The sequence below is a fragment of the Homarus americanus genome, unplaced genomic scaffold (assembly GCF_018991925.1).
Source record: "Homarus americanus isolate GMGI-L3 unplaced genomic scaffold, GMGI_Hamer_2.0 scaffold40565, whole genome shotgun sequence".
NCBI classification, from domain to species: domain Eukaryota; kingdom Metazoa; phylum Arthropoda; class Malacostraca; order Decapoda; family Nephropidae; genus Homarus; species Homarus americanus.
Window position 1 is genome coordinate 4,754,060 of NW_024735503.1, and position 22,776 is coordinate 4,776,835.

At 52.5% G+C, this 22,776-nt stretch overlaps 1 protein-coding gene across 8 annotated transcripts in view; it reads left to right on the top strand.

Annotated features, from left to right (window-relative positions):
* The window catches only part of LOC121871233 (dihydropyrimidinase-like), a 146,129-nt gene that overhangs the window by 20,517 nt on the left and 102,836 nt on the right, over positions 1-22,776 (top strand). Inside the window, exon 1 of one of the 8 annotated variants that reach the window (XM_042373436.1) lies at positions 10,390-10,517. The exons of 6 other annotated variants lie outside the window; for them this stretch is intronic. In XM_042373436.1, coding sequence (XP_042229370.1) covers positions 10,410-10,517 — 108 coding nt within the window. In that variant the 5' untranslated portion in view covers positions 10,390-10,409. Of the gene's footprint in view, positions 1-10,389; positions 10,518-11,443; positions 11,557-22,776 lie in introns of those variants that run through there. One more of the 8 variants, XM_042373437.1, reaches the window with a different exon arrangement.

The window sequence follows — 22,776 nt, forward strand, 5'->3', positions numbered from 1 at the left end:
AGTCTTGTACTACTTATTGAATATATCTACTGCTCGTGCTCTGGAGTTTGAAGAACCTTGTCTAGGATTTCATCCCACCACACTCCTAACACACCCTCCTCCTTACAAACCCTCCTCCTAACAAACCCTCCTCCTAACACACCCTTCTCCTAACAAACCCTCCTCCTAACACACCCTCCTCCCTAACACACCCTCCTCCCTAACACACCCTCCCTCCTAACACACCCTCCTCCACACACACCTCCTCCCTACCACTCCTCCTAGCACACCCTCCCTCCTAACACACCCTCCTCTAGCACACCCCTCCTCCTAACACACCCCTCCTCCTAACACACCCTCCTCCTAACACACCCTCCTCTTAACACCCCTCCTCCCTAACACACCCTCCTCCCTTCACACACCCTCCTCCTAATACACCCCTCCTCTAGCACACCCTCCTCCCCACACCCTCTCAACACACCCTCTCTAGCACACCTTCCTCTTAACACCCTCCTCCTAACACCCTCCCTCTAACACACCCCTACCTCCCTATCACACCTCCTCCTAACACACCTCCTCCTAACACACCCTACCTCCTATCACACCTACCTCCCTAGCACACCCTCCTCCAACACCTCCTCCCTAGCACACCCTCCTCCCTAACACACCCTCCCTAACACACCCTCTCTAACACACCCCCTCCCCTACACACCCTCCTCCTAGCACACCCTCCTCACTTTCACCCTCCTCTACCACCCTCCTCCTAACACACCTCCTCCCTAACACACCCCTCCCTCCTACTACCCTCCCTCTACACACCCTCCCCTCTAACACACCCTCCTCCTAACACACCCCTCCTCCCTAACACCCCTCCTCCCCTAACACACCCTCCTCTACTACCCTCCCTCTACTTACCCTCCTCCCCTAGCACACCCACCTCCTCCTGCACACCCTCCTCCAAACACACCCTCCTCTACTTACACTCTCCTCCCTAACACACACCCTCCTCTACACACCTTCTCCCTAACACCCCCCTCCTCCTTACACACCCTCCTCTATCCACCCCTCCTCCCCTATCCACACCTCCTCTACTTTTACCCTCCTCCCCTAACACCCCTCCTCCTAGCACACCCTCCCCCTCCTATCACACCCCTCCTCTAACACCCTCCCCTCCTCCCTCCTCTTTCCCTCCCTCCCTAACACACCCTCCTCCCTATCACCCTCCTCTAACACACCCTCCTCCTAGCACACCCTCTCCCTGCTCCACCTCTCCCTGCACACCCTCCCTCTACCACACACCCTCCTCCCTAACACACCCTCCTCCCTGCTCACCCTTCTCTCTCCCACACTCTCCCCCTAACACACCCTCCTCTACTTACCCTCCTCTACCTTACCCTCCTCCCCTACCCCCTTCTAGCACACCCTCCCCTCCTAACACACCCTCCTCCTAACACACCCTCCTCTACTTACCCTCCTCCCTACTACCCTCCTCTTACACCCTCCTCCCCTAACACACCCTCCTCTAACACACCCTTCTCCTACTTACCTCCTCCTAACACACCCTCCTCCTAACACACCTCCTCCCTAGCACCCTCCTCCTAGCACACCCTCCTCCTAACCACCCTCCTCCCTAACACCTCCTAGCACACCCCTCCTCCTAACACCTCCTCCTACACACCCTCCTCTAGCACACCCCTTCTCCTAACACCTCCCTACTGCTTACTCACCTAACACACACCTCCTCCTAGCACACCCTCCTCCCTACCACACTCTCACCTAACACCCTCCTCCTACACACCTTCCTCCTACTTTACCCTCACACTTACACCCTCTCCTAACACACCCTCCTCCCTCTTTACCCTCCACTAACACCTCTCCTCTAGCACCCTCCTCCTAACACACCCTCCCTCTTCCACACCCTCCACCCCTACACACACCTCCTCCTAGCACACCCTTCTCCTACTTCACCCTCTTCCAACACACCTTCCCCTCCTGCACCCTTCTCTGCCTCTCCACCTAACACACCCTCCTCCTAGCACACCCTCCTCCCTACCACACACCTCCTCCTAGCCCACCCTCCCCCTAACACACCTCTCTAACACACCCTCTTCCTCTACACCTTCTCTGCTTTACACCTCCTCCTAACACACCCTCCTAACACCCTCCTAACACACCCTCCTCCTAACACACCCTCCTCCCTTTACCCTCCACCCTAACACACCCTCCACCTAACACACACCTCCTCTCAACACCTCCTCCCACCCTCACTCCTACTACCTCCTCTCCCCTCACCTAACACACCCTCCCCCTAACACACCCTCCTCTAGCTACCCTCCCCTCCTAACACCCTCCTCCTAACACACCCTCCTCCTAACCCCACACCCTCCTCTACTTCCTCCTCTACTTACCCTCTCTTCCCTCCTCCCTAACACACCTCCTCCTGCTTCCCTCCTCTACTTACCCTCACACACACCCTCCCTCCCTAACACACCCTCCTCCCTAACACACCCTCCCCCTAACACACCCTCCTAACACACCCTCCTCCTAACACACCCTCCTCTAACACACCCTCCTCCCCTAACACACCCTCCTCTCTCACCCTCCCCTAACACACCCTCCTCCCCTAACACACCTCCACCTAACACACCCTCCACCCTAACACACCCTCCTCTAACACACCCTCTCCTAACACCCTCCCCTCCCTAACACACCCTCCACCTAGCACCTCCTCTAACACACCCTCCCCCTAACACACCCTCCCACCTAACACACCCTCCACCCCTAACACACCCTCTAACACACCCCTCCCCTCCTAACACACCCTCCCCTCCTCCCACACCCTCCCACCCCTAACACACCCTCCACCTAACACCCCTCCTCCTAACACCTCCTCTAACACACCCCTCCCTCCCTAACACACCCTCCCACCTAACCACACCCCTCCACCTAACCCCCCTCCCTAACACACCCTCCTCCTAACACACCTCCCACCTAACACACACCCTCCACCTAACACACCCCTCCTCCTAACACACCTCCCCCTAACACACCCTCCCACCTAACACACCTCCCTCTCCCACACCCCTCCTCTCACCCACACCCTCTTCCCTACACACCTCCTCCTAACACACCCTCCTCCCCTACTTCCCTCCTCTCTTACACCCTCCTCCTAACACACCTCCTCCTAACGCACCCTCTTCCTAACACACCTCCTCTACTACCCTCCTCCCTAACACACCCTCCTCCTAACACACCCCTCCTCCTAACACACCCTCCTCCCTAACCACCCTCTTCCCTAACACCTCCTCTACTTACCCTCCACCCTAACACACCTCCTCCTACACACCTTCCATCGTCTGGTCTCTGTTTTGTCTTTCTTGATCATTCCGCTATAGAGAGGTCACCTGCTGACCTTCCCCGTTAGAAGAAAGTTACACATTTAACGGACATTCGATCTAACGGACTAACCTCTCACACTTATAGTCCGGTACATAGAGGTTTTATTGTACGCTTTAGAAACATTTTATAATGGTAGGCTGGTGGGGGGTAGTGGTAGGAGTGGTGGGGGAAATGTGGGGTGGTGGGGGGTAATGTAGGGTGGTGGGGGGTAGTGTGGGAGGTTGAGATAGTGGTAAGTGGTGTGGGTAGTGGTGGGGTGGTGGGGATGTGGTGAGCTGGTGGGGAGTAGTGGATGGTGGGGGTAATGGGAGCTGGTGGGAGTAATGTGGGCTGGTGGGGGAGTGGTGTGAGGGAGGTGGGGATAGTGGCAGAGTGGTGTGGTGAGTGTGGGGTGTGTGGGTAGTGTGAGCTGGTGGGGTAGTGAGTGGTAGAGATGATTAATGAGCTGGTGGGGGTAGTGGTAGGGTGGTGGGGAATGTGAGAGGCTGCTGGGGGTAGTGGTAGGCTGCTGAGGTGTGGTGGGGAGGGTGTGGGTGGTGGTGGGGAGGTGTGGAGTGAGTGGTGAGGCTGGTGGGGTGTGGGCTGGTGGGGTGTGGTGGGGTGGGTGGGGAGGTGGTTGGCTGCTGGGGGTAGTGGGTGGGGAGGTGTGGGGTAATGAGCTGAGTGTGGGTGGTGGTGAGAGTGTGGTGCCGGTAGAGTGGTGGGGTAGTGGTAGAGTGGTGTGGGTATGGTAGGAGGTGGGGTACCAGTGAAGTGGTGTGGGTAGTGTGGGGTGGTGTTGTAGTGGTGGGGTGGTGTGGGTAGTGGTAGGGGAGGTGAGTGGTGGGGAGTAGTGGTGGGGTGGTGTGGGTGCCTGTGGGGAGGTGTGGGTGAGTGGAGGAGGGTGGGGGTGAGTGTGGGGAGGTGTGGGTAGTGGTGGAGGCTGGTGGGGTGGTGAGGCAGGATGGTGGGGGTAGTGGTGGGGTGTGGAGTAGTGTGGGGTGGTGTGGGTGGTGAGGCAGGGTGGTGTGTAGTATGAGATGGTGGGGGAGTAGTGTGGGGTGTGTATGGCTGAGTGGGCTGGTGTGGGTACTGTGGGGTGGTGGGGGGTAGTGGTGGGGTGGTGTGGGTAGTGGTAGGATGGTGGAATGAGTGTGAGGTGTGGTGCTGTGGGCTGGTGTGGGCACTGTGGTGGTGGGGGTAGTGTGGTAGGGTGGTGGGGGGTAGTGGTAGGAGGGGTGGGGAGTGAGTGTGATGGTGTGGGTGGTGTATGATGGTGTGGGTAGTGGTGGGTGGTGTGTGTTGGTGGGGTGGTGGGGTAGTGGTAGGATGGTGGGAGGTGGCAGGTGGTGCAGGAGTGTGGTAGGGTGGTGGGAGTAGTGGTGATGGTGTGGGTGATGTGGGGTGGTGTGGAGTGTTACAGGAGTGGTGGGGATAGTGTGGTAGGATGGTGGGGGTGGTGTGGTAGGAGTGGTGCAGATGGTAGGGTGGTGTTGGTGAGTGGTAGGGTGGTGTGGAGTAGTGTGGGGTGGTGTTGGTCAGGAGTGGTGTTGGTAGTGAGAGGGTGGGTGTGGAGTGATGGTAGGATGGTGGAGTGGTGGTAGGATGGTGGGAGTGTGGTGAAACAGGGTGGTGTTGGTAGTGGTAGGGTGGTGTGGATAGTCGTAGGATGGTGTGGATAGTGTGAATAGGATGGTGGGGGTGGTGTGGTGGTGGGGGGTAGTGGTGGGGTGGTGTTGGTAGGGGTAGTGTTGGGATGGTGAGAGGGGTGGTGTGGAAGGTGGTAGGATGGTGGGGGGGTAGTGTGGGATGGTGGGGAGTGGTGTGGGAATGGTGTTGGTAGGGGTTAGTGGTAGATGGTGGGGGTAGTGGTAGGATGGTGTGGGTAGTGGTAGGAGTGGTGTTAGTAGTGGTGGGATGGTGGCGGTGGTGTGGGTAGTGGTAGGATGGTGGGGAGTAGTGGTAGGATATTGGTTGTGGTGGGGTAGTGTTGAGGTGGTGTGGTAGTGGTAGGATGGTGGGGGTGTGTAGGTGTGTGGTGGGGATAGTGGTAGGGTGGTGTTGGTAGTGGGTGGTGTTGGTAGTGGTGGGGTGGTGTGGGTAGTGGTAAAATTGTGGTGTGGGTAGTGAGGTAGGGTGGTGTGGGTAGTGGTAGGGTGTGGAGTGAGTGGTAGGATGGTGGGGTGGAGGTAGGGTGGTGGAGTAGTGGTAGGGTGGTGTTGGTAGGGAGGTAGAGAGAGAGAGAGAGAGACAGACATTACTGCAGTCAGCGTCCAGGTGGTGCTTGCTGCAGTCAATCAATATCTTATACCACGTGCTCACTCTCTCTCTTTCTCTCTCACTCTCTTTACATGCTTGTCTGTGTGTCTCTCTTTCTCGGGAGTAGTCTTTACGAGCAGTAATGTAGCACCAGGTTGAAGCGCCTCTCTCAGTTCATACGCTAAACCTCCACCCGGTAACACATCCCATCTTTTAATATATGTTAAACAAGGATAGGTAAGGGTTGCTCGTACAGACAAGTTATCTAAGAACAACCTGCCTTAAGCCGTAGTTAAACAAAAAGTAACCATCGTCTTGTGCCCCCCCACCAAAAAAAAAAATATATCAGGAAGGTCACGAAAGGCGGATATGAAGGGAACTTAAACCCCAGTCGAGACAAAAACAGATGCAGGTCTTGGAAGTAAATATTATTGGAGGAATGTGTAAGTTTCTCTTTCCTTCTATCCATCGACTCGGAATCTCTTGTTAAGGTGATAATGTGGATAATTTGCCCTAATTAAGGTTTTAGGCGATGCTCCAGGCTCATGTATGTGTGTGTGTGTAGTGGACATGGTTACGACTGGTTTGTTTTTCAGAAGGCTGTTGGAGTACGTTTTTCTGTCTTCTTGTTTGTCAATGTAGCTTGTCTGGTGTACACGATGGCTGGCAAATACATACACACACACACACACACACACACACACAGATTCATCAGCGGGGAACATCGAGTCTTCTCTCGTACACAACGGGGGCCCGCCTGTCGATCAGATTATATTAGACGTTTTGGGATATTTTACAGATTACAAAGGGCTTCGAGGAGGGACGCCCACGAGCCTCCTAAGATGAGAGATGACGCTCTTAACCCGCAGCGATAAAGTTGTATCTGTGAGGCAGGAACGGGGAGGGGAGGAAGAAGGTTGTGAGATGGGGAAGAGTTACATTGGGGGTATTCTCCTGCTTCTTTCTCCTCCTCCTTCTCCTACCCTTCCACCATTTTTCTCCTCTTATCTTTTTCCATGCCACCTCATACGTACATTTCCTTTTTCTTCCCCTTTACTTTTCATCATTTCATATTTCACTCTTTCCCTTCTTGTTGTTTTTTTCCTTCGCTCTTCCATTCTCATTTCCTTTTCACATCTTTTGTTTCCCCAGTTTTCTTTCCCTGTTTCTTGTTCCCTTATTTATCACCTTCTTCCCCTCCACATTCACCCTAAAGGTCACTACAGCATCACGTCTTACATAGTCCACAGTTACCTACATGTTTACACTTTTTGGGGGTCTTGGTTACGTTAGGTTAGGTTTTTGGTTAAGTTTGTTGGTTAGGTTAGGTTTTGGTTAAGTTTGTTGGTTAGGTTAGATTTTGTGTTTTGTTGGTTAGTGGTTGTTAAGTTTGGTAGGTTTTGTTGTTGTTGGTTAGGTTGTTGTTGTTTGTGGTTAGGTTAGGTTTTTGAAGTTTGTTGAGTTAGATTTTTGTTGTTTGTTGGTTAGGTTAGGTTTTTTGCTGTTTGTTGGTTAGGTTAGGTTTTTGGTTAAGTTTGTTGGTTAGGTTAGGTTTTTGGTTAAGTTTGTTGGTTAGGTTAGGTTTTTGGTTAAGTTTGTTGGTTAGGTTAGGTTTTTGGTTAAGTTTGTTGGTTAGGTTAGGTTTTTGCTGTTTGTTGGTTAGGTTAGATTTTGGTTGTTTGTTGGTTAGGTTAGGTTTTGCTGTTTGTTGGTTGGGTTAGGTTTTTGGTTGTTTGTTGGTTAGGTTAGGGTTTTTGGTTTGTGGTTGGGGTTTGGTTGTGGTTAGGTTATTTTTGTTGTTTGGAGGTTTTGGAGTTGTTGGTTAGGTTAGGTTTTAGTTTGGTGGTTATTTTGGTAAGTTTGTGGTTGTTAGTTTGTTGTGGTTAGTTAGGTTTTGCTGTTTGTTGTTAGGTTAGGTTTTTGGTTAAGTTTGTTGGTTAGGTTAGGTTTTTGGTTAAGATTGTCGGTTAGGTTACGTTTTTTGGGGCTTTAACCATTGTATTTGACTCGCTTCAAGCGGTTAATGGGCAGAATAGGGCGTCCACCTTGTCCTAGGAGCAGTCTCAGTGTAGAGCGTCGCGTCGTTTTCATATCCTCGTCTTCGCCTCGCTCTCAGCACCTGCAGTTCACCCTCAATACCATGATTCACACCACCCACACCACCACCATCCACACCACCACCACCATCCACACCACCACGATCAACAACACCTTTACCCCCACCACCACCACCACCACTATCACCACCACCCTCACCACCACCTCTATATGCAGCCTTGTACAGTGGTGACAGTTACTCGTGTTCGCTGGTCAATTACACTCATAACTTAGTTTACTGGCGGATTTTTTCCCCACCAGCAGAGAGTGGCTACGTGAACCTGAGTCTCTCGGCCGCCTCCTCTTCCCCTTCTCTTCTTCGTCTGTCTTCCACTTCCTCCTCTTCTTCTTTTCTCCTTTTTCTTACATAGTATTCATCTCTCTCTCTCTCTCTCTCTTCAATTTGTTTACATTCTACTTTCTCATCATTCTTTCTCTTATTTATTTCCCTCCACCGTCGACGACAAATATCAAGAGTTCAACGCGATAGCTTTAGGGAGTCCTGCTGTACTGTTGCCTCATTTGACGGGAGATTTGTCCTTTTAACCTGTCTGTCTATTTATCTGTCTATGTCAATGCCTGTCTGCCAGTTTATATCCCTTTATCTACTGTATAAATCACACAAAGAGGGGGGAGGAGGAGGGTGGTTACTGTATGTTATGGTTAAAACAAGGTGAGAGAGGAGGGGGTGGAGGAAGGGAGGTGGGAGGAAGGTGGGGGGTGAGAGGAGGGGGAGGAGGTGATAGGGGGGGGGGAACTGGAGCAAAATATCGTGTGGGTGACAGGAAACGCCACCGAGAATATATATTTTTGTAATTAATGTGTTGTACTGTACCGCCTGTCTCTTCTGGCGTCCATTCTCTGTATAATTACTGTATTCACCTCTTAACTGCCCAGCCTCACACCACACACCTTTATAATGGCCTTCACACGTTGTACCATTAAGAATACCCCCTTTAACTGCTCAGCCTCACACCACAACAACCTTTATAATGGCCTTCACACGTTGTACCATTAAGAATACCCCCTTTATACATCCCCCCCCCAAACAAGTTTATTCTATACGCTAGTTACTCTAATTAACTTATAAAGAAGCATTTTGTTATTTTCTTGATAATTATGAGAGGGGAAAAACCTGTATTTTAGCACGAAGAGAATTAGTTGATGGCACAGAATAAGGGAGAGTTTGTAGTGTAGTTATTTAATTTACAGTCCCACACTTTATGACGCAGGGCTTCTTAGGTTAATGGTTAGGGTAGAGTTAAGGGGTGACTGTGACGTTCAGGGTCGACACTAAATTCTAGGGACTTTTATTGCCAAAAATTAATGTACAGTATAAATGTTTTTTGATTCAGTTCAGGTAAATATGAAGGTTAATGTCTTGGTTAAAATTACATTAGACTATATTGGGATTACCTAAAGATTTCCCTCAGCTTTAACCTACAGATTAACCACCCTAACTCAACCTGAAGAAGGAGGTTAGGTTAGGGTGTTAAATCAACATTGAACCTAACCTAACCTCATTCCCCCTAAATACAGTCAGGTTAGGTTAAGTTGGTTAATATTTAGGTGAAATAAGCAAAGGCGTGTTCGGAATGACACCCCAGTATGTATTAATTGGGTATTATATGTCGTGATCAGCTGTGGAATATAAGATTTATAACCTGTCGAAGCACACGTCAGCATTAGTCATCGTGTCGTCCATTAATGCTGAATGTACTGTACAGTCTGGCGAAGCTTCTGGACGCGTGTAAGAGGAGCCCGTGGTGGGAGGCGCTAACTCCTTGGCTAACACTACAGAAAATGGTACAGCAGCCTAAGACCTTTTAGATTTTCCGAGGAGAAGAATCCACCAACATTAATTTCATAGTGTAGACCCCAGTACACTTACCTTCCTCCTAATGACTAGATAGTTCGTTTAAATGGTAATAGGATGTTTCAGAAGCGATAATTGTCTCATATAATGTACGTAAGCTATGTTTGAAGGATATTGATCTAACAGCCCAGGAGATGAAGGAAGTGGGGAGGTAGGCTGGTGTACGAGCACTCGGTTTTTTGTGAGAGAGAAAATGACTCAAGGAGGAAACAAGTGCAGTAAGAACAACTTGGCGAATCAGTGAATGTTGGAGGATAATGACTGATTTAGATATTGATGGTTTTCAAGATTTATGAATTCATTGTTTTATATTCTGGCTCATTATAATTCATTCTTGAACTACTCATTTATGGCTATGGTAATAAAGACTGGTAAATAACCCTTACCCTCGGTGGCCACCACAAAGTATTATAATTCAACATAAAATTATAAACAAATAAAACAGATCACGTGACTAAACCAGATTAGGATCACATGAAGATTACACACCCCACCTTATTTCGCCATGCTTCCTCCCCGCCCTAGGTAGAGTTACGGTGTTTACTCCTCAGGTAAAATAACTCTGGGGGTTTAATCTTCAAGTGCTCCCCATTCTTCAGTAATCACCTCAATAAGTAATGGTTCCCTGTCCTCACGCGTTGATCAGTAAATGTCTACGGAAACGTTAGCTTTGATGGCTAAGTACAGTACAGTATGCTGAAAGAGACGAAAGCGGTGGTAATTTTAACTGAGGGATCATTTGTGTGTTGATCCACTGGACACTGGCCACCATAACCATCACGTTCCTCCGGCGGGTCTCCAGGACTTGTTGTCATGCGCCATGAGTCTGGTAGGGCCACACAGGACACGCCCTCCACTTTCACCTTCTGCGCCCTCAGAAGTTGTGTTCGGTATGTTTTGTGGTGGTCAGTGGCCCGCTTGCACTAAGGTGAGATTTTCTCTTGGTATTGATGAATTAGATTAGGTGATAGTGAGCTTAGTGTAATCATGAGTGTTTGTCTTTTAAGTTGGTATATTAATCTGAACACGTCATGCCGCCGATGGTAGTATGTTCGATAAAATAAATACACCAAGATCTGAAAATTTGAATCTCGCGCCAAAAGTACCAAGCTATAATTTTAAACATCTCGGTCTTGACCAAATTATTTGATTATTGTACTGTACTAAAATATATCATCATCAAATTATTGGCTGCGACAGTAGTAATAGCCTTATGTTAGTCTGAAGTATTATAAGTGTTAAGCCTTCCCATATACTGGTACGGCCGCGCCTTCAATCGATTGGCCGCCGCCCTGTAGACGAGAGGTTGACACACGCCGCTTTTTCAGTATTATGAAGTTGTTTAATAGACATAGATAATAAAGGATTACCCCCAAACATGGCAAGACAAAAATAGTTCTAATATTATATGGTTGTTTCTTTTTTTTATTTGAAGTTTTTCCGAAAAGAAAACATGCCGCCTGCCACAACATCTCGGGCGGCCAACATGATTTTATGACTGTCGTGGATTTTGGTCATGAGGTGGCGGGGCTCAGCCATGCATCGTGTCTCCAACCTTCCATGCATGGATGCGCGTCATGCAGATAAAATTACATGTATACATAAATCGGCCTCTTGCCTCTCCTGTGACAGTCATTTGTGTGAATTACTATCTCTATGGTTCATTAAATTTCTTCCTTAATATTATAACTTTCTGGGATTTGTTTGTAATATGTTTACGAATGTTTACTTCTGTGTGGATGACTAAATTAGGATAGGTCAAGTTTACTCACCAAGTGCCTGTGGCAATGACATTGGGAAGGTTGAGTTGCCATGTCGGTAATTTAACTGTACAGTTGGGGGTGGTAGTAGTAGTGGCACCTTAGAGGTCGACCTGGTGTCAGGGAAGCTCCAGCTAGGCTCCAGAGAGGCTTTGTTTGACTGGTTCCCGAGTCTAGAGCTTTATTACGGCGTCTGTGTAAGGGCAAGTAAGTCACCTGTGGCTCCTGGTCGTTTCTTTTACTACATTAATCTGTAAATCTCAGTGAACAGGCTGGTAGGGTCAAGTGAGGTGCCCGTCATTAGTTGCATCGTGTAGACCGACTGTAGGTGACCCAGCGTGTGGTCCCTTCCTTCCCTCCTTGGAGATGACTGACTGGCTCGTGTGTAGTAGAGAGATTTAGCTTGTCTGAGTAACAACAAGTAATTTCCTGGTTTTCGAGTTGCTTTTCCTGGTTATTTAGACGACCAGTGACAGTGTGGTGTATGGAGAGGTGACAGTTATTGTGTGTATATTGTGTTGTGTACGGTGAAGGGACGATAGTGGTTGTCAATAGTTAACATTTACGCATTGTTGTTATTTTGTAACTTAATATTAGTACTGTACCTGTTTTTGTTATGGTGTTTCTGAAGACATTTACTGTAGGTATATTATTTATGTGTATTTTGATTGATTTTGGCTGCTACAAAGTCCCAGTATGTGCACGCCTAAATGGAATGTGTGTGTGTGTGTGTGTGTTTACTTTGTCATTCCGTGTGTAGGTGAAGGTGTAAGAGCGTTTTACCATGTGGGAAGTGTAGCATATGTTTCCCCTGTGGGGTGTGGGTGTTTGATGTGTGGGTGTAGGGTGTGTCTACTCCTGTGGTGTGTGGGTGTCTCCTGTGATGTGGGTGTGGGTGTGTCTACTGCTGTGGTGTGTGGGTGTGGGTGTGTCTACTGCTGTGGTGTGGGTGTGGGGTGTGTCTACTGCTGTGGTGTGTGGGTGTGGGGTGTGTCTACTGCTGTGGTGTGTGGGTGTGTCTACTGCTGGTGTGTGGGTGTGTCTACTCCTGTGGTGTGTGGGTGTGGGGTGTGTCTACTGCTGTGATGTGTGGGTGTGGTGTGTCTGCTGTGGTGTGTGTGGGTGTGGGGTGTGTCCTACTGCTGTGGGTGTGTGGGTGTGTCTACTGCTGTGATGTGTGGGTGTGTCTACTGCTGTGGTGTGTGGGTGTAGGGTGTCTACTGCTGTGGTGTGTGGGTGTGTCTACTGCTGTGGTGTGTGGGTGTGGGGTGTGTCTGCTGTGTGGTGTGTGGGTGTGTCTGCTGTTGGTGTGTCTACTGTGGTGTGTGGGTGTGTCTCTCTGTGGTGTGTGGGTGTGTCTACTCCTGTGTGGTGTGTGGGTGTGGTGTGTCTACTGCTGTGATGTGGGTGTGTCTACTCCTGTGATGTGGGTGTGTCTACTGCTGTGGTGTGTGAGTGTGGGGTGTGTCTCTACTGCTGTGGTGTGGGTGTGTCTGCTGTGGTGTGTGGGTGTGTCTGCTGTGGTGTGTGGGTGTGGGTGTGTCTACTGCTGTGGTGTGTGGGTGTGTCTACTGCTGTGATGTGTGGGTGTGTGTCTACTCCTGTGTGTGTGGGTGTGGGGTGTGTCTACTGCTGTGTGGTGTGTGGGTGTGTGTCTACTGCTGTGGTGTGGTGTGTCTACTGCTGTGGTGTGTGGGTGTGTCTGCTCCTGTGGTGTGTGGGGGGTGTGTCTACTGCTGTGGTGTGTGGGTGTGTCTGCTGTGGTGTGTGGGTGTGTCTGCTGTGGTGTGTGGGTGTGTCTACTCCTGTGGTGTGTGGGTGTGTCTACTGCTGTGTGTGTGGGTGTGGGGTGTGTGTCTACTGCTGTGGTGTGTGGTGTGTCTACTCCTGTGTGTGTAGGGGTGTGTCTACTGCTGTGGTGTGTGGGTGTGTCTACTGCTGTGGTGTGTGGGTGTGTTGGTGTGGTGTGTCTACTGCTGTGGTGTGTGGGCTGCTGTGGGGTGTGTGTGTGGGGTGTCTACTGCTGTGGTGTGTGGGTGTAGGGTGTGTCTACTGCTGTGGTGTGGGTGTCTACTGCGTGTGGTGTGTGGGTGTGTCTACTGCTGTGTGGTGTGTGGGTGTGTCTACTGCTGTGGTGTGTGGGTGTAGGGGTGTGTCTACTGCTGTGATGTGTGGGTGTGTCTGCTGTGGTGTGTGGTGTGTGTGCTGCTGTGGTGTGTGGGTGTGTCTCTGCTGTGGTGTGTGGGTGTGGGGTGTGTCTACTGCTGTGGTGTGTGGGTGTGTCTACTGCTGTGGTGTGTGGGTGTGTCTACTGCTGTGGTGTGTGGGTGTGTCTACTGCTGTGGTGTGTGGGTGTGTCCTCTGGTGTGTGGGTGTGTGTCTCCTGTGGTGTGGGTGTGGGTGTGTCTACTGCTGTGGTGTGTGGGTGTGTCTACTCCTGTGGTGTGTGGGTGTGGGTGTGTGGGTGGTGTGTGTGGGTGTGTCTACCTGTGTGTGGGTGGGGTGTGTCTACTGCTGTGGTGTGTGGGTGTGTCTGCTGGTGTGTGGGTGTGTCTCTGCTGTGGTGTGTGGGTGTGTCTACTCCTGTGGTGTGTGGGTGTGTCTACTGCTGTGGTGTGTGGGTGTGGGGTGTGTCTACTGCTGTGGTGTGTGGGTGTGTCTACTCCTGTGGTGTGGTGTGTGGGTGTGGGGTGTGTTCACTGCTGTGGTGTGTGGGTGTGTCTACTGTGGTGTGTGGTGTGTCCGGGTGTGGGGGAGGGTGTGTGTGGGTGTGTCTCTCTGTGTGTGGGTGTGGGGTGTGTCTGCTGTGATGTGTGGGTGTCTACTGCTGTGGTGTGTGGGTGTGGGGTGTGTCTACTGCTGTGGTGTGTGGGTGTGTCTACTGCTGTGGGTGTGTGGGTGTAGGGTGTGTCTGCTGTGGTGTGTGGGTGTGTCTACTGCTGTGGTGTGTGTGGGTGTGTCTCTCCTGTGTGTGTGGGTGTGTCTCTGCTGTGGTGTGTGGGGTGGGGTGTGTCTCTGCTGTGATGTGTGGGTGTGGGGTGTGTCTGCTGTGATGTGTGGGTGTGTTCTGCTGCTGTGGTGTGTGGGTGTGGGGTGTGTGCTGTGGTGTGGGTGTGGGGTGTGTCTACTGCTGTGGTGTGTGTGTGGGTGTGGGTGTGTGTCTCTGCTGTGATGTGTGGGTGTGCTTGTGTGGGTGTGTCTGCTGTGATGTGTGGGTGTGTCTACTGTCTGTGATGTGTGGTGTGTCTACTGTGGTGTGTGGGTGTGTCTCTGTGTGTGTGGGTGTGGTGTCTCTGCTGTGGTGTGTGGGTGTGGGGTGCTGTGGTGTGTGGTGTGTCTACTGCTGTGGTGTGTGGGTGTGAGGGTGTGTCTGCTGTGGTGTGTGGGTGTGTCTACTGCTGCTGTGGTGTGTGGGTGTGTCTCTCCTGTGATGTGTGGGTGTGGGGGTGTCTACTGCTGTGGTGTGTGGGTGTGGGGTGTGTACTGCTGTGGTGTGTGGGTGTGTCTACTGCTGTGATGTGTGGGTGTGGGGTGTGTCTACTGCTGTGGTGTGTGGGTGTGGGGTGTGTCTACTGCTGTGATGTGTGGGTGTGGGGTGTGTCTACTGCTGTGGTGTGTGGGTGTGTCTACTCCTGTGGTGTGTGTGGGTGTGGGGTGTGTCTACTGCTGTGGTGTGTGGGTGTGTCTACTGCTGTGGTGTGGTGTGTCTACTCTGTGTGTGGGTGTGTCTCCTGTGGTGTGTGGGTGTGGGGTGTGTCTACTGCTGTGATGTGTGGTGTGGGGTGTGTCTGCTGTGTGATGTGTGGGTGTGTCTGCTGTGGTGTGGGGTGTGGTGTGTCTACTGCTGTGGTGTGTGGGTGTGGGGTGTGTCTGCTGTGGTGTGTGGGTGTGGGGTGTGTCTACTGCTGTGATGTGTGGTGTGTCTCTCCTGTGATGTGTGGGTGTGGGGTGTCTACTGCTGTGATGTGTGGGTGTGTCTACTGCTGTGTGTGTGTGGGTGTGTCTACTGCTGTGGTGTGTGGGTGTGTCTCCTGTGATGTGTGGGGTTCGTGTGTGGGTGTGTCTACTGCTGTGATGTGTGGGTGTGTCTACTCCTGTGATGTGTGGGTGTGGGTGTGTCTGCTGCTGTGATGTGTGTCTGCTGTGTGTGTGGGTGTGTCTACTGCTGTGGTGTGTGGGTGTGTCTACTCCTGTGATGTGTGGGTGTGGGGTGTGTCTACTGCTGTGGTGTGTGGGTGTCTGCTGTGGTGTGTGGGTGTGTCTACTGCTGTGGTGTGTGGGTGTGTCTGCTCCTGTGTGTGTGTGTGGGGTGTGTCTACTGCTGTGGTGTGTGGGTGTGGGGTGTGTCTACTGCTGTGGTGTGTGGGTGTGTCTACTCCTGTGGTGTGTGTGGGTGTGGGGTGTGTCTACTGCTGTGGTGTGTGGGTGTGTCTACCTGTGGTGTGTGGGTGTAGGGTGTGTCTTCTGCTGTGGGTGTGGGTGTAGGGTGTGGCCTCTGCTGTGGTGTGTGGGTGTAGGGTGTGTCTACTGCTGTGGTGTGTGTGGGTGTGGTGTCTACTCCTGTGTGTGTGTGGGTGTGTCACTGCTGTGGTGTGGGGTGTGTTCACTGCTGTGGTGTGTGGGTGTGTCTACCCTGTGGTGTGTGGGTGTCTGCTGTGATGTGGGTGGGGTGTCTCTGCTGTGATGTGTGGGGTGTAGGGTGTTCACTGCTGTGGTGTGTGGGGTAGGGTGTGTCTACTGCTGTGGTGTGGGGGTGTGTCTACTGCCTGTGTGTGTGGGGTGTAGGGTGTGTCTCACTGCTGTGGTGTGTGGGTGTGGGTGTCTACTGCTGTGGTGTGTGGGTGTAGGGTGCTACTGGCTGTGTGTGTGTGGGTGTGTCTACCCGTGTGTGGGTGTGGGTGTGGCTCCTGTGGTGTGTGGGCAGGGGTGTGTCTACTGCTGTGGTGTGTGGGTGTAGGGTGTGTGCTACTGCTGTGGTGTGTGGGTGTGTCTACTGCTGTGTGTGGGTGTGTGTTCATCTGTGATGTGTGGGTGTGTGTCTTGGGTGTGGTGTGCCACTGCTGTGGGTGTGTGGGTGTGTTCACTGCTGTGGTGTGTGGGTGTAGGGTGTGCCCACTGCGTGGTGTGTGGGCTTGGTGTGGGTGTGTTCACTCCTGTGATGTGTGGGTGAGGGTGTGTCTTCTGGTGGTGTGGGTGTGTCTACCGCTGTGGTGTGTGGGTAGGTGTGTCTCTGGCTGTGGTGTGTGGGTGTAGGGTGTGTCTACTGCTGTGGTGTGTGGGTGTGGCGTTCATCCTGTGGTGTGTGGGTGTAGGGTGTGTCTTCTGCTGTGATGTGTGTGGGTGTGTCTCTGCTGTGGTGTGTGGGTGTGTCTCTGCTGTGGTGTGTGGGTGGGGTGTCCTGTGTGGGTGTGTCTTCTGCTGTGATGTGGGGGTGTGTCTACTGCTGTGGTGTGTGGGTGTGTCTCTGCTGTGGTGTGTGGGTGTAGGGTGTGCTCAGCTGTGGTGTGTGGGGTGCGGTGTGGGTGTCTACTCCTGTGTGTGGGTGTAGGGTGTGTTCACTGCTGTGATGTGTGGGTGTGTCTACTGCTGTGATGTGGGTGTGTCTACTGCTGTGTGGTGTGTGTGTGTAGGGTGTTCACTGCTGTGGTGTGTGGGTGTGTCTACTGCTGTGGTGTGTGTGGGTGTGTGGTGTGGTGTGTCTACTTGGTGTGTGGGTGTGTTCTTGTGTGGGTGGGGGTGCTGTGGTGTGTGGGTGTGTTCACTGCTGTGGTGTGTGTGGGTGTAGGGTGTGTCTACTGCTGTGGTGTGTGGGTGTGTCTACTGCTGTGGTGTGTGGGTGTGTCTCTCTGCTGTGGTGTGTGGGTGTGTCTCTGCTGTGGTGTGTGGGTGTGTCTACTGCTGTGGTGTGTGGGTGTGTCTACTGCTGTGGTGTGTGGGTGTGGGGGGTGTGTCTACTGCTGTGGTGTGTGGGTGTGTCTACTGCTGTGATGTGTGGGTGTCTGCTGCTGTGTGTGTGGGTGTGTCTACTGCTGTGGTGTGTGGTGTGTCTACTGTGGTGTGTGGGGTGTATCTGCTGTGATGTGTGGGTGTAGGGGTGTGTCTACTGCTGTGGTGTGTGGGTGTGTCTACTGCTGTGGTGTGTGGGTGTGGGGTGTGTCTGCTGGTGTGTGGGTGTAGGTGTGTCTACTGCTGTGGTGTGTGGGTGTGTCTACTGCTGTGATGTGGGTGTGTCTACTGCTGTGGTGTGTGGGTGTGTCTACTGCTGTGATGTGTGGGTGTGTCTACTGCTGTGATGTGTGGGTGTGTCTGCTGCTGTGGTGTGTGGGTGTGGGGTGTGTCTGCTGCTGTGGTGTGTGGGTGTAGGGTGTGTCTACTGCTGGTGTGTGTGGGTGTGTCTACTGCTGTGGTGTGTGGGTGTGGGGTGTGTCTACTGCTGTGGTGTGTGGGTGTGTCTACTGCTGTGGTGTGTGGGTGTGGGTGTGCTGTGTGTGGTGTGTGGGTGTGTCTACTGCTGTGGTGTGTGGGTGTGTCTGCTGTGGTGTGTGGGTGTGTCTACTGCTGTGGTGTGTGGGTGTGTCTACTGCTGTGGTGTGTGGGTGTGTCTACTGCTGTGATGTGTGGGTGTGTCTGCTGTGGTGTGTGGTGTGTCTACTGCTGTGGTGTGTGGGTGTGTCTCTCCTGTGTGGTGTGTGGGTGTGGGTGTCTACTGCTGTGGTGTGGGTGTGTGCTGTGGTGTGTGGGTGTGTCTACTGCTGTGTGTGTGGGTGTGTCTACTGCTGTGGTGTGTGGGTGTGTCCCTGTGATGTGTGGGTGTGTGTCCTGCTGTGTGTGTGGGTGTGTGTCTGCTGTGTGTGTGTGGGTGTGTCTCCTGTGGTGTGTGGTGGGTGTGTCTACTCTGCTGTGGTGTGTGGGTGTGTCTACTGCTGTGGTGTGTGGGTGTGGTGTGTCTACTGCTGGTGTGTGGGTGAGGGTGTGTCTACTGCTGTGGTGTGTGGGTGTCTACTGCTGTGATGTGTGGGTGTGTGTCTACTGCTGTGGTGTGTGGGTGTGTCTACTGCTGTGGTGTGTGGGTGTAGGGTGTGTCTCTGCTGTGGTGTGTGGGTGTGGGGTGTGTCTACTGTGGTGTGTGGGTGTGTCTACTGCTGTGGTGTGTGGGTGTGTACTGCTGTGGTGTGTGGGTGTGTCTACTGCTGTGGTGTGTGGGTGTGTCTACTGCTGTGGTGTGTGTGTGTGTGTGTGTGTCTGTGGTGTGTGGGTGTCTGCTGTGATGTGTGGGTGTGTCTACTGCTGTGGTGTGTGGGTGTGTCTACTGCTGTGGTGTGGGTGTGTGTCTACTGTGGTGTGTGTGGGTGTGGGGTGTGCTGTGGTGTGTGGGTGTGTCTGCTGGTGTGTGGGTGTGTCTCTACTGCTGTGATGTGTGGGTGTGTGTCTGCTGTGGTGTGTGGGTGTGTCTCTGCTGTGGTGTGTGGGTGTGGGTGTGTCTGCTGTGGTGTGTGGGTGTGTCTACTGCTGTGGTGTGTGGGTGTGTCTGCTGGTGTGTGGGTGTGTCTGCTGCTGTGGTGTGTGGGTGTGTCTACTGCTGTGGTGTGTGGGTGTGTGTCTACTCCTGTGTGGTGTGTGGGTGTGTCTACTGCTGTGATGTGTGGGTGTGTCTACTGCTGTGATGTGTGGGTGTGTCTACTGCTGTGGTGTGTGGGTGTGTCTACTGCTGTGATGTGTGGGTGTGTCTACTGCTGTGGTGTGTGGGTGTGTCTACTGCTGTGATGTGTGGGTGTAGGGGTGTGTCTGCTGTGGTGTGTGTGGGTGTGTTTTACTGCTGTGGTGTGTGGGTGTAGGGTGTGTCTACTGCTGTGGTGTGTGTGGGTGTGGGGTGTCTGCTGTGTGGTGTGTGGGTGTGTCTACTGCTGTGATGTGTGGGGTGTGTCTACTGCTGTGTGGTGTGTGGGTGTGTCTACTGCTGTGATGTGTGGGTGTGTCTACTGTGGTGTGTGGTGTGTCTACTGCTGTGATGTGTGGGTGTGTCTACTGCTGTGGTGTGTGTGGGTGTGGGGTGTGTCTACTGCTGTGGTGTGTGGGTGTGTCTACTGCTGTGGTGTGTGGGTGTAGGGGTGTGTCTACTGCTGTGATGTGTGGGTGTAGGGTGTGTTCACTGCTGTGGTGTGTGGGTGTGGGTGTGTTCTGCTGTGGGTGTGGGTGTGGGGTGTGTCTACTGCTGTGTGTGGGTGTGGGTGTGTCTACTGCTGGTGGTGTGTGGGTGTGTGTCTACTGCTGTGTGTGGGTGTAGGGGTGTGTCTACTGCTGTGGTGTGTGGGTGTGTCTACTGCTGTGATGTGTGGGTGTGTCTACTGCTGTGATGTGTGGGTGGGGTGTGTCTACTGCTGTGGTGTGTGTGGGTGTGGGTGTGTCTACTGCTGTGGTGTGTGGGTGTGTGCTCCTGTGATGTGTGGGTGTGGGGTGTGTCTACTGCTGTGATGTGTGGGTGTGGGGTGTGTCTACTGCTGTGATGTGTGGGTGTAGGGTGTGTCTACTGCTGTGGTGTGTGGGTGTGGGGTGTGTCTACTGCTGTGGGTGTGTGGTGTGTCTACTCCTGTGATGTGTGGGTGTGGGGTGTGTCTACTGCTGTGGTGTGGGTGTGTCTGCTGGTGTGTGGGTGTGTCTACTGCTGTGATGTGTGGGTGTGGGGTGTGTCTGCTGTGGTGTGTGGGTGTGTCTACTGCTGTGGTGTGTGGGTGTGTCTACTGCTGTGATGTGTGGGTGTGGGGTGTGTCTGCTGTGATGTGTGGGGTGTGGGGTGTGTCTCTGCTGTGTGATGTGTGGGTGTAGGTGTGTCTACTGTGATGTGTGTGGGGTGTAGGGTGTGTCTACTGCTGTGGTGTGTGGGTGTGTCTACTGCTGTGATGTGTGGGTGTAGGGTGTGTCTACTGCTGTGATGTGTGGGTGTGGGGTGTGTCTACTGCTGTGTGTGGGGTGTGGGTGTGTGTACTGCTGTGATGTGTGGGTGTGGGGTGTGTCTACTGCTGTGGTGTGTGGGTGTGGGTGTCTACTGCTGTGATGTGTGGGTGTGGGGTGTGTCTACTGCTGATGTGTGGGTGTATGGTGTGTCTACTGCTGTGGTGTGTGGGTGTGTCTACTGCTGTGATGTGTGGGTGTGGTGTGTCTACTGCTGTGATGTGTGGGTGTAGGGGTGTGTCTACTGCTGTGGTGTGTGGGTGTGGTGTGTCTACTGCTGTGATGTGTGGGTGTGGGGTGTGTCTACTGCTGGTGTGTGTGGGTGTAGGTGTGTCTACTGCTGTGATGTGTGGTGGGGTGTGTCTACTGCTGTGATGTGTGGGTGTGGGGTGTGTCTACTGCTGTGGTGTGTGGGTGTGTCTGCTGTGATGTGTGGGTGTGGGGTGTGTCTGCTGTGGTGTGTGGGTGTGGGTGTGTCTACTGCTGTGATGTGTGGGTGTGGGGTGTGTGTCTGCTGTGGTGTGTGGGTGTGGGGTGTGTCCTGCTGTGATGTGTGGGTGTGGGTGTGTCTACTGCTGTGGTGTGTGGGTGTGGTGTGTCTGCTGCTGATGTGGGGTGGGGTGTGTGTCTACTGCTGTGTGTGTGTGGGTAGGGTGTGTCTACTGCTGTGGTGTGTGGGTGTGTCTACTGCTGTGATGTGTGGGTGTGGGGTGTCTACTGCTGTGAGTGTGTGGGTGTGGGGAGTGTGTACTGCTGTGGTGTGTGGGTGTGGGTGTGTCTGCTGTGGTGTGTGTGGGTGTGGGGTGTGTCTACTGCAAGTGTGTGGGTGTGGGGTGTGTCTGCTGTGGTGTGTGTGGGTGTAGGGTGTGTCTACTGCTGTGATGTGTGGGTGTAGGGTGTGTCTACTGCTGTAGTGTGTGGGTGTGGGTGTGTCTACTGCTGTGATGTGTGGGTGTAGGTGTGTCTGCTGTGGTGTGGGTGTAGGGTGTGCCTGCTGTAGTGTGTGGGTGTGGGGTGTCTCTGCTGTGATGTGTGGGTGTGGGGTGTCTGCTGTGATGTGTGGGTGTGAGGTGTGTCTACTGCTGTGGTGTGTGGGTGTGGGGTGTGTCTACTGCTGTGGTGTGTGGGTGTGGGTGTGTCTACTGCTGTGATGTGGGGTGTAGGGTGTGTCTCTGCTGTGATGTGTGGGTGTGGGTGTCTACTGCTGTGATGTGTGGGTGTGGGGTGTGTCTACTGCTGTAGTGTGTGGGTGTAGGGGTGTGTCTCTGCAGTGTGTGGGTGTAGGGTGTGTCTACTGCTGTAGTGTGTGTACTGCTGTGATGTGTGGGTGTAGAGTGTGTGTACTGCTGTGATGTGTGGGTGTGGGTGTGTCTACTGCTGTGGTGTGTGGGTGTGGGGGTGTGTGCACTGCTGTGATGTGTGGGTGTAGGGTGTCTACTGCTTAGTGTGTGGGTGTAGGGTGTGTCTACTTGCTGGATGTGTGGGTGTAGGGTGTGTCTACTGCTGTAGTGTGTGGGTGTGGGGTGTGTCTACTGCTGTGGTGTGTGGGTGTAGGGTGTGTCTACTGCTGTAGAGTGTGTGTACTGCTGTGATGTGTGGGTGTAGAGTGTGTGTTACTGCTGTGATGTGTGGGTGTAGGGTGTGTCTACTGCTGTAGTGTGTGGGTGTAGAGGTGTGTGTACTGCTGTGATGTGTGGGTGTGGGGTGTGTCTGCTGTGGTGTGTGGGTGTGGGGTGTGTGTACTGCTGTGGTGTGTGGGTGTGGGGTGTCTGCTGTGTGGTGTGTGTGGGTGGTGTGTCTACTGCTGTGATGTGTGGGTGTGGGGTGTGTGTGCTGTGATGTGTGGGTGTGGTGTGTCTACTGCTGTAGTGTGTGGGTGTGGAGTGTGTGTACTGCTGTGGTGTGTGGGTGTGGGGTGTGTCTACTGCTGTAGTGTGTGGGTGTGGGGTGTGTCTACTGCTGTGATGTGTGGGTGTGGAGTGTGTACTGCTGTGATGTGTGTGTAGAGTGTGTGTACTGCTGTGATGTGTGGGTGTAGAGTGTGTGTACTGCTGTGATGTGTGGGTGTAGGGTGTGTGTACTGCTGTGATGTGTGGGTGTAGGGTGTGTCTACTGCTGTGATGTGTGGGTGTAGAGTGTGTCTACTGCTGTGATGTGTGGGTGTAGAGTGTGTAATGTATACCATTATAGTGCTTGTACTGCTTCTTATATTGGTGTGGGTATTTAATGTGGGAGTGTAGTGTGTGGATATTGCAGTGTTAGGGTGTGCTGTGTGGATACTTGTGTTGGGTGTGTGTACATAGTAGTATTGTGGGTGTATATTCTGTAATGGTGGTGGTGTAGTGTAACGTAATGTCTGTGTTACCTTAGATGTTTTCCTGGTTAATAACACCATAAAGATTTTTAAGTAAACATCCACCGCCTAATGTAGTGTTTTGTGTTCACATCAACGGTACAATAAGTTTCTTCATCACCAAA